General features: G+C 55.9%; 1 protein-coding gene across 18 annotated transcripts in view; it reads right to left on the bottom strand.

Annotated features, from left to right (window-relative positions):
* Positions 1-236: 236 nt before the first annotated feature.
* SYNGAP1 (synaptic Ras GTPase activating protein 1) overlaps positions 237-10,715 on the bottom strand; it is a 32,096-nt gene continuing 21,617 nt past the window's right edge. For 8 of the 18 annotated variants that reach the window (XM_043591154.1, XM_043591157.1, XM_043591160.1 and 5 more), the window contains 5 exons: positions 9,628-10,702; positions 9,132-9,305; positions 7,273-7,484; positions 6,059-6,152; positions 237-2,172 (listed from right to left, as the gene is read on the bottom strand). In XM_043591154.1, the coding sequence (XP_043447089.1) occupies positions 2,026-2,172; positions 6,059-6,152; positions 7,273-7,484; positions 9,132-9,305; positions 9,628-10,702 (1,702 nt within the window). In that variant the 3' untranslated portion in view covers positions 237-2,025. Of the gene's footprint in view, positions 2,173-3,226; positions 3,295-5,176; positions 5,257-5,646; positions 5,787-6,058; positions 6,166-7,272; positions 7,485-9,131; positions 9,306-9,627; positions 10,703-10,715 lie in introns of all 18 variants that reach the window. The other 10 variants (XM_043591156.1, XM_043591158.1, XR_006298902.1 and 7 more) reach the window with 9 other exon arrangements.

Here is a 10,715-nt window from a genome sequence, read left to right as displayed (position 1 = left end):
CGGGTTAAGTGGAGCAGTGCGGAGGAGAGACCTAGATTGGGTAAGCTTGGCCAGTGCAAACCCCCTGCTCAAAAACACAGTAGTCTCATCGCTGGGTGGGAGAGAGATTCTGGGGAATACCGTGGCATCACGCAGGGATATAGTTTCTTCCAGCAGGTCACCTTCCTATGAAAAAGCAGATCCCGTCACTTGCTGGTCTGTCTGGAAGTCGCAGCTTAGGAAAATCAGTACAGCGATAAAAGAACAATCTCCGTTTATTAAACATGATTTTTCTGTTTCACCACACACTCCAGAAAAAAAGGAAATGGGGCTGGGAGTGGAGAAAAAGGGATAGTGGTGAAGGACAGAGAAGGCTGGGAGTGGGGTGGGACAGGGTGGGGAGGGAGAACGAGAAAACAAAATAAAACAAGTAGGAAGAGCATCTCCCTACCCTTAGGGTGGTGGAGGGGGAGGGACGCGTGGGGGGGGAGGGGGCCAGGAAGCTCTGTACAGAGGGGTTGCCCCCAGCCCACACACACACACCCCCGATATGTACAGTACAAACCCCAGATAATTACAACAGCCAAAGAGAAGAGGAAAGAGGATCCAGGGGTAGGGTCTGAGGTTGGGAAAGCAAGGAGAGGGCACAGGGATAAAATTTCACATATTTACAACTTTTATATAAGTATAAATTTGGCCCCGGCTGGGTGTATGTGTGTAGGGGGATGGGACTGAAGGGGAACTGTCCATACAAAAGAAAGAAGGGTGAAGTCTGGAAAGAGTCTCAATACCAAACGCAAGAAGGGATGAGGGGGCAAGGCTGGGTAGGGGACAGCAGTCAGGGAAGAGGGGGTGCCAAGGAGGGGCTTCTCCCCTCCCATGACCTACCCACCCTAAACCCCATCCATCCTACCTCCCCTATCCCGCCAGAGAGCTATGTACAGAGAAACACCGAAAAATTGTGGAGCTGGCGGGAGGGAGGGAGGTGGAGGGAGATTGGGGAGGGGGGAGGATGAGAGGGAAGCCCAGCCCTGTCCTACCTCCCCCGGGGGGGGGACAGAGTCATGGAAGGGGGCCCCCAACACCCCTCCTCCAACACAGGTCCCCCCACCCTGGGGGAGAGAGACATGGCTTTTCCTAGAGTAAGTTCCCCCCTCCCCCTGGGAGTAGAGACCAAGAAGAGAGAGGGGGAGGGACAAGGGGGGCTGTGTGTGTCAGGGTAGGGCAGATCAACTAGTCTGTCCTCCCTAACATACACACCCTCCTAGACCCTAACCCCTCACCCTAACCTCAATTCCACCCCACCCAACACACTGGGGGAGGGGGGGGCATAAGCCCCCTCACCCCGCTCTGGGACCAGCCAAGAGCAGATCAGGTGTGGGAGGAAGGGGAGATGACTCCCATTCCCCCCTTGCCGCCCCCTCCCTGCCCCGGTGGCCCCTCCACCCCATCTGGGTTCTGGGTGGGGAGGGAGTAAATTTAAGAGTAGTAGGAGGAGAAGGAGTTTGTGCGTGCTGAGCCCCCCCAGACGCTCCTGAGAAATCAAGGGGTAATAGGGCCCCCTCACCTGGGGTCCCCTCCCCATAACAAGGGGGACAGGGGAGGCCAAAATGGGGCGGTGGAGGGGAGTTAGATTGTCAGCTCTGGTTACTGCTAAAAAATCACCCTGAAGTTGAAAGTTTGGAGGTGCCACACCCCCAGGGTGGGGGCGAGGGTCTGTCCCCCAGTGCTCAGGGGAACGATGAGGCAGAGGATGGGGATAGCACCCCGGAGTGAAGGGGTCTGTGTGGGGTAGGTGGTGTCCTGGGGCAAGGGTCCCTGGGGGTCACAGGGGGCAGCACCCCAACAGGAAGGAAAAGGGGACAGCTAAGGGTCCCCACTCTCCCCCCTGGAAATGGTGCAGTGGGGGTGGGGATTGATGCCCCCCAAGGAGGCATTCAGGGAGGCAATCCCGCTGTCCCTCGGCGATATCCAGTCCTGGTGGTGGGTGCTGTTCCAGGGTGGGGTGCATGGGGAAGGAGAAGAAGGTCTGTGATGCTGGGTGGGCTAGTGGTCTGCGGTGTTTCGGAACTCGCCGTTCTCGGTGATCTGCAGCCGGGGTGGGGGGGGCGGTGCTGGGGGGGCCAGGCCGTTCCAAGGTGGGGCCAGCGTCACACGCGGGTTTGTTGGACCCAAGGGGGGAAGCTGCCTCTCCTGCAAGACACCAAAGAGGAGAGCGCGGACTTATTGAGACGCTTCGCGGGGGCCTGGGTGTCAGCCCCCTTAGCCGTAGCCTCCCCCATAGCCAGCCCATTCCATAAATCATGTCCTCCCACCTTCCCCCAAGACAACCCCCCACCCCCGTCCTCCTATTGTGTTTCTCACCTGCAGTAGAAGTTACATCTTCTGGGATCAGGGAGAAGGGAATCTCACCCCAGACTCCTAATGGGCCTTCCAACCCAGGGAGTCATACCGGGAAACCAGTCAAAAGAAACAAGTTCCTACCTCACCCCCAACCTAAACCCTTGCATCTTCCCCCTACCCAGCCTCCCTCCTCCTCTTGGAACCCCCTCCCAGCCCACCCCCAATCCGAGGTAGGAACTTTGTATTGAGGGAACAAGGGGAGGCAGTACAGCAAAACCTCATTAATCCAGACCCCCATGGATTTGGAATTTTTTCATAATTTGAACAAAAACTGGGCTTGAGTTTTCCTTTATCTATGAAGAAAGGGCGTGCTAAGCACATTAATAGTGGAAATGTGTCTGTAGGAGGGTACGAGCAAACAGACTTCTGAATTCTATCTATTCATTAACGCACGCTCCCTGAGGGCCTGGAGTGGAAAAGCCTTGTTCACCGAGTTCTACTTACTGTACGTATTTTGAAGACATGCATTTCATTAAATGTTAGACACTGTTATTCAGTTTTGTCACTTATTCAGAGTGGCCATCTTCCCAATATAACACTCCAAATTAGAGAGGTTTAACTGTACTGGGCTGGGGCGGGGGGCAGGGGGGGGGAGGGGGGATTCAGGGAAGTCATGTGGGATGGTAAAAACATCGTGGGAGGGCTGCTTCTCTCTCGTGCTAAGGGCAGAAATGACTGGGAGCTTCTGCAGAGGCACAGCATGCCACAATCTCCGCATCCCCAGGAAGCAGAACTGCTTCATTCCTTTCCGCCCCCAGGATCCTTTCAATCCCTCTGCCTGGGATCCCAGTTAGAGGGTGAGGGGTATCAGACCCTCCTCCCACCCCTGGTCCTATTCTATCACCTCCTCCTGCTCCTGGACCAGCTCCTGGCTTCTGGCTCCTGCCCTCAGCTCTGGCTGCTGTTCCTCCGCTAGGAGAGAAGAAAGCCACCTGTTCTATACTTCTGGTTGCTCATTTGGCTTTTTAAAATACAGGCACAGAATTAGTTTTTAAGTCAATGGCTAAATTGCAGAGGGACCAATACCTAAGAGTGATTTAGAAAGTGTCCAGGGGTGCCTGGGTGGCTCTCAGCTGGTTAAGCATTTGCCTCTTGATCTCGGCTCAGATCATGATCTCACAGTCTGTGAGACTGAGACCCATGTCAGACTCTGCGCTGACAGTGCAGAGCCTGCTTGGGATTCTCTCTTTTCCTCTCTCTCTGCCCCTCCATCCTGCTCATTATGCATGTGCGCTCTCTCTCAAAATAAATAAATACACTTAAAAAAATGTTAAAAAAAAAAAACAAAAACGATCCAAATTGTTTCCTGGGCCACAGGGCATTTAGGCCTAGCAGCCTGGTTCTGCGTAACCGTATCTCTAAAGGATACAAAACATTCCCAGTAGAGGCTCCCAGATCGGCTCTCCCTTTCAAATCAAAGACCTCACCTCTCAGAAGGTCACCAAACCCTCAGTCTTAAGCAAAGCTCCCCTCTTAGCTTGCTGAGCATCTTGCACACTTTCCCCAAGTCAGCAAGGGAGGAAATTACGTATGGTAGGGGATCCTGAGTGTGGCAGGAGAGCAGGAAAGGGAGCCTCAGATTCCCTTCCCTCTGCCTGTCTGCTGGCAACAGAACACAGGCATGCCCCCTACACCCCCATGGACCCAAATTTAGAAAGTAGATAAATTAGGGCGCCGTTATTCATTTTACAAAAGAATTCGCGGCAGGAGTCCTGCAAGTGGTGAGGTCCCCTGGTGACTCGTAGCATCTGTTTGCAGATCACTAACTACTTTGACGGAGAGGCTGGGCAGGCAGAGAGTTAAAATTACAGTGTGAGGAGCCACTGCCCACTGCAGGTCAATCCCGCAGAAAAGAAAGCACCCTAGAAATGGTATCAGTGGCTGACAGGTTCCCATTTACTGGGTTTTAGGTAGGACCGCGTGTCCGGCAAGGCCCCTGGGTGGCGGGAGATGGGGGGTGAGCTCCGATAAGGACGGACAGGTTATTTAACATGCTGTTCCCGGCATCTCTGCCTAGAAATCCACATGGCTACTGAGCCCATGATCTTATCTAGGAAGACGGCTCACCCCACTTCCAACTCCCACGCCACATGGGCCCGTGTGCATCCTAACATCTGTCAGGGCTCCTTTTTTGTTTCTCCTTGTTCCACTCACCCTGCCTAGTATCCTGACATCCTGAACAGCATTCTTTTCAGCCCCCCCAAAAGTCTTCCTGAGTCAGTTGCCCATTCCTAACTCTCACCCATTGGGGCCCAACAGGAGCTACAGATCCCTTCCACTCAGATATAAGGGAGGAGGAAGAGAAACGGGTGAGGGGTAGAAGGAGGGATGGAGAACGGAGGTTAGGGAAGGAAGGGGAAACCCCCACCTACCTGCTGCAGTCAGCACAGCCCCTCTAGCCAGGGTCCCCCAACCCATCATCACCGCCACCCCTTAACAAAGCCCACCCCCAAAGTCCCAACTCCCAAGGACGCTCTGGTGAAATGGGGGGTGACAGACATACACCGGAGAGGCAGAGGGAGAGGACCGAGAGGAGGTTGGGCGGCGGGTTTTGTAGGAGAGATCTGGGGATGTGCCAGGCCTGTCCAGGGCAAAATGCTTGGTGTTGGCGGGGTGTCACTGAGGATTTCTGGGAGCAGCAGGGAGTGCTCTCTTTGGGCAGTGCCTTGGGAGCCGGGTCTGTGCAGGAGGTGTCAGGAGGGTAGGGTCTGTGGAGGTTCTCGGGTGTGGAGGGCAGCAGTGAGGGTGGGGAGAGGCTCCAGAGAGTTGGAGGGGAGTGGGCTTCACGACCAACCTGCAGTGGTCCGGAGTCACCTCCCCCTGTGTCCTCCGCCCGTGGTCAAAGCGGAACCAGGAGAATTACCTGATGAGGAGCTGCAGGGGGAGAGAGTGGGGTCACGGGGTCAGGAGCCTTGGCGGTGGTGGTGGGGAAGCCTGGCGGTCAGAGCAGAGGAAGGAGGAGCATGGGTGGGAAAGTGAGCAGAACTGGGGTGAGCAAGGGGTAAGGGTGCAGGAGGGAGGTCCTACAAGCTGGCTGAGGAGAGAGGGAGGGCGGCAGGGAGCTGGAGGGCTAGACAGGTGTGAGGACCAGAGGGAGGGATTTTCATACTGAGGGAAGGAGAGCTTTCAAGGTGAGAGGGGCCTTCAAGAGCTGAAGAGTCAGAAGAGGAAGCTATTAGGGAGTTGCCCAGGAGACAGGAAAATTGGGGAGCCAAGAGAATAGAGGTGATGGGGACCATTCAGAGCCTGGGAACTGGAACTCACCCTGCCCTGTGCTCTAGTCTAGTCAACTGCAGCCTCTAGCGCTTCTGGCCCAAGATGAGCTCAGAGGAAGTTGAACTCCCGAGGTGAACAGGTGCAGGCACAGACAGGGCAGGGGTGCCAGGAACTGGGTGGGGTGGGGTCTGGGGGCAGAGAGACTGAGGTTCTGGTGGAGATTCCGAGACCCAGAGAGGAGCGGGAGAGACGGGGTAGGAAGGCACAGGGGTGGGGCTGACACTGCCAGGAGTGACAAAGGCACAGACGATGGGATGAAGATGGGGTCACCGGGGAGCACAAACGGAGGACAGTGGGAGACAGATGGTGATGGGGCCGGGTGGCTGGTGCAGTGAGTGCACGAAGGACAGTGGGATGGATGGGGATGGGACACGGAGAAGATAAATGACATTGTAATTTCCACCTGAGCGTCGAGCAGCCTCTTCTTGGGTTCGGGCAGCGGCTCAGGCATGGCGGGGTGGTCCCGGCGCAGCTCCTCCTCCACCAGCATCAGCCTGAAGGGACGGGCTTCAGTGGGGTTAGTGGCGGGCACGGGCTTGGAGCCTGCCGGTGGAACTCCTGATCCTGGGGAACCCCTGCAGCTCTCTGGAAAAGCCTGGGAGTCCTTCTCCTCTGCCCTCGAATCCTTCCGTCATTATGACCCAAAAGACACCCTGCAGTAACCTTCCTCTCAAGGACTCTCCCGTGCTAAGGACAGCTTTCTGGGCCTTGAAGACCTCCGCCACGCAGACACCCCCGGCACTCCGTCCTCCCACTCAGGATGGTGCCCTCCCACTGCCCCTCTGTAGCCGAGCTTCTGCATTTCCCATTCCATGTCCCCGAACCCAGGCCATCTCCAGTACAGCCCCTGGGACACCCCTAGCCCAAGAGCGGTGTCGACAATCATCATTCCCCGCATCTCCCTGCCTTTGATGAAGGCTCTCAAGGTGATTTCTCGCCGAGGATATCAATTAGAGAAGGGTTTGAAAACAAGTTTCAAGTCAGGCCTTTCTCCTTCTAATCAATCTTACTCAAAAATACATTCAGAGTGAACCAAAGTGGGATTGGCCCTGATTTGAGTGGGGCGTGGGGTCCCAGGACAGCTAACCACCTTGCCAGGATACCTTCTTTGGAGGCCAGGGCTTGGCAGAGCAGTGCAAGTGTGCACGCACTCCACTCAAAGGAGGGTCATTCGCTTTCTAACAGAGCACCTTTTCAAGGCTGGAGAGAAAGGGTTTACCGAGGATGGGGATAGCCAGGGGCTGCTCTGGCTGGGGCTCTCTGCCTCACTTTGGGGAGAACATCACAGGCTAGGTTGAGAATAACCAGTGGGAGGCTGCAGCCTAGGCTGGGGCCAGACACATAGTAATGGACGGTAACAAGCACATTTTCCAAGGGCTTCAAAGGTCAATCTCTCAGGAGAGAGATCAGGGTTTGGGAGAGGAACACTTGTGTACTAAGCAAGAGGTCTCTCCCCATCAGGTGACTGGTGAATGGGTGGCAATCTCTGGGAGTGGGGTGGTGGGCTTTCCTCATGGGACCCTGAGTTTGGGGCTTGAGGCTAAAAGGGGGAGCTCACTGGCTCTCTTCAGCCTCAGGTTCTCCCTTGCTACCCCTCCCCAGGCCGCCCCTCACCTGCCAATGATGCTCTTGATCTGCGAATCCTTCTCCACCTGCTGCTGCCTTAGCCTCTTCTCGCTCTGCTCCAGTCTGGCCTGATACTGCATCAAGATTTTGCTGGTCTGCTCTTCCTGGGACAGCAGCCTCCGCTCATACTCTTCTAGCTTCCGGTTGGACATGTGCAGCCGCTCCTTCAGTGAGTGGATCTCCTCCTCATACTCCTTCACCTGCCCGCCGGGCACACGACCCCGCACTGTGAGGGGTGCCTCACCCTGACCCCACCACCCAGTCTCCATCCTTGCCTACCAAGCAGCCACTGCATGGTGAGGGACATCCCAGCTGGCTTCTCCAGACCCTTCCCTGCCTGCTCATCATACCAGACATAGTAGCTTCTGAGAAGGCCCTTCCATGGAGCCAAGGCTCCTTTAAAATGGACCAAGGTCATATGCTCCTACACCGAGAAGCACAGACCCGCCATCACATGTAAATCTGGACACGTGAGGACCCACACAGACTCACGGACACACCTTGAAGGACTGTGCACAGAAATTAAACATTAAGGTGACTCTTCAACCCAACCAGGGCACATTAGGGAGACCCAGGAAGAAAAGACATCAGATAAGAAGAGGCGATGTGGGGTCAGGAAGGGGTCTGGGCTTCAAACAAGTCGAGGATGAGAATCTAGGAATGCCTCTCTGTTGATAATGATCCTGGAATTCTGGGGCTGGAAGGGCACAGGAGAGTCATTTTTATCTGCCCTGTTGGCTCTAGAGCCTAGAACTGTGCTATCTGATACAGTAGCCACTCGCCACATGTGGCTATTTAAAATTTTAAAAAAATTTAAAATTCAGTTCCTTGGTTGCATCAGCCACGTGTGGCCAGTGGCTACCACGCTGGACGGTGCAAATCACAGGACACTTCCCATTACTGCAGAAAGTTCCACTGGACGGTACTAGTCTAGAGCCTTCATCAACAAAAATATCTCACCCAAGCCATAGAACAGAAAAAAGGACTTGGGAGAGTATTTTCTCATTCTCCAGAGAGAATACATACATAACGAACCCCATTCTAGATGCAAAGCAAAGATGTTATATATTACCTGAGCTGGCTACCTTGATGCATCAGAGCTCGACTCTCTCATGGAACTTGCTACACCGAGTCCACCTAGATCAGTCCCGACATTTTCTTATGCTCAAAGACCACATGCCCCAAGAAACCTCTCTCTGCTCCACCCAGGTTGGAGTCAGACATTCTTCACAATAACCTAATCTTACAGCTACCCTCTTCTTCAGAGCCCTTGGAGCAACAGCTTCCCCAAGGAACTTTCTGCTAAATCATCTGTGTGTGCCCCTGAGCTCTTGCTGTCTTTTGCTCTGGGCATCACCAAGCTGAGAGTCCAGACGGTTTTTCCACACACAGGCCAAGTCATGCCACTTTCCAACACTGACCCTCTGTCACCCTATGCCCACAGGACAATGACTGGGAAAGCTGGACATCGTTTGTAGTGTAACTGTAACTGCTGTGCCCCCTGCCCAATTTATCAGCTCACACTGCTGGCAAATCCACTTCCCCTTTCCCGAGTAGTCACAAGAGCCAGGGCTTATGTTCCCCCTGGGGAAGAACACAGAAATAAACCTTAATATAGAATCTTTCTCCCCAGACAGTCTATGACACGCCACAAAATAAAGCTGGAAGTTGGCCTTCCGATAGACTGACTGTCGACAGCCTCCCCTGATACACTGAAGGCTTCTCACGGAAGGGGATCAGGTCTTTGTCCCTTCTTTCTACCGTAATCACTTGACCCTGGGTGCGTCCCTGGGAGGCATCTAGAGGCTTCCCCTGTGGGTAATGGGAAGGTCAGGGGCCCGGCGTACCCTGTCCAGCCGGCTCTCATCCATCGACTTAGAGTACTCCTTGAGCTTATACTCTTCTCGCTCGATGTGGGCACTCTCGATGTCAGCTGACAGGTGAGGCATGTTGGAGACCCAGGCCACCGTTCGCTCGGAGGCTGGCATTGTGGGGTTCAGCGTGGATGGCGCCTGAGAATGCTGGGATGGGGCAAGGTGGGGGTGAATAGAAAGGAAAGGTGGGAGAAGGCAGGGTGCATTTAGAAGGAGACAGCGCTGCCAAAGGAGATGACCGTCCCAACCTTGTTCCCCTGCTCTAGTGTTGATCTCCTTGAATCCACAGTGCCTAGAACAGGACGTAGCGCATAGCAGGGACTCTACATACACTCGTTTAATGAATGAAAAGGGGTGAGAAAATTGTACCTTCAGACCACAGACTCTATTCTGCCCCCACTTCCCCACCCCATTTCCTTCTTCCCTCCCTGGCCCTCACCCACTTGGCCTTCCTCCCACCCTCACGTACCTGCTTGGTGATGGAGGGCTTGAGCCCCCCACCCCCTCCGCCACCGCTGCCCCCGCTGCCCCCAATGCTGCCCTCTTTGCTGAGGCTTTGTTGCCGCGGACGGGCAGGGCCGTAACTCGGCTCCGGTGACTGCAACAGATTCCCACTGGATGGCCGGGGTTTCTGGGCAGCGCTGACCGTCAACTGCTGAGACTTGCCCCTCTGCAATGGAGGCGGCTGGCCCCCGCCACCCCCACCACTGCCCCCACCACCGCTCCCACCTCCGGGCCCTGAGGGGGCGGGCCTCTGGGGACCAATAGTGATCTGGGGAGGGGACAGCATGTGCTGCAGGTTGTCCTGGAGTGAGAGCTGCCGACGGGTGAAGTCGGTGCCAGAGGGTCCAAACTCATCACTGTAGCTGTGGCTGTGAAGGATGGAAGCGGCGGGGGGCTTGGGGACCCCTGAGGAGAGGTCCTCGCTCTTGCTATAGCCATGGAACGGGGCAAAGGTGTCCCCGGGGGGCTCTCCACCTCGGTGGTGGTGATGGTGGTGATGGTGGTGATGGGAGGAGGGAGGGGCATGGCCACCACCCCCTCCGTGGCCTCCTGGGGGGCCTGGCCCATCAGCAGCCATGTGGAAGAGAGGGTTCTGAAAGGAGAGGGGGATACGCAGTTGCTGGGCAGGGACACCGTCCGTGGTGACACCCATCTGGCTGAGGCGCATGCCAGCCGCTGTAATGGACGAGCCACTCCCCTGGGAGAGGCGTCCAGCGGGCGCAGGCCGCAGCCCTAAGGCCGCTGTCAGGGAAGCCTGGCTCGAGTGCAGCAGGTCCCCAACGGCCGCCAGGTTGGACACACTGCTGCTGTTGAGACGGCCGCCGGGCCCGTCGCCCTGCAAATCCAGCATGGAGACACTCTTGTTGACACTCAGCATCTTCTGCTCTGGCTCTGTGATGTCCGAGCTGCTCGTGCAGTATGCCGGCGAGGAACGGGCCAGCGGTGGACGGCTTACATAGAACAGGTCTTTCCCCCCACCAGGGGGCGGTGGGGGTGGCTTCTCCTTGGTTGGGGAAGGGAGGCGAGCCATGTCCATAGAGCTGCGGGAAGGGA

Source organism: Prionailurus bengalensis, chromosome B2 (genome assembly GCF_016509475.1).
Source record: "Prionailurus bengalensis isolate Pbe53 chromosome B2, Fcat_Pben_1.1_paternal_pri, whole genome shotgun sequence".
Lineage (NCBI taxonomy): Eukaryota > Metazoa > Chordata > Mammalia > Carnivora > Felidae > Prionailurus > Prionailurus bengalensis.
Note: the sequence above shows the minus strand (reverse complement) of the source record. Positions and strands in the feature narration are given on the sequence as shown.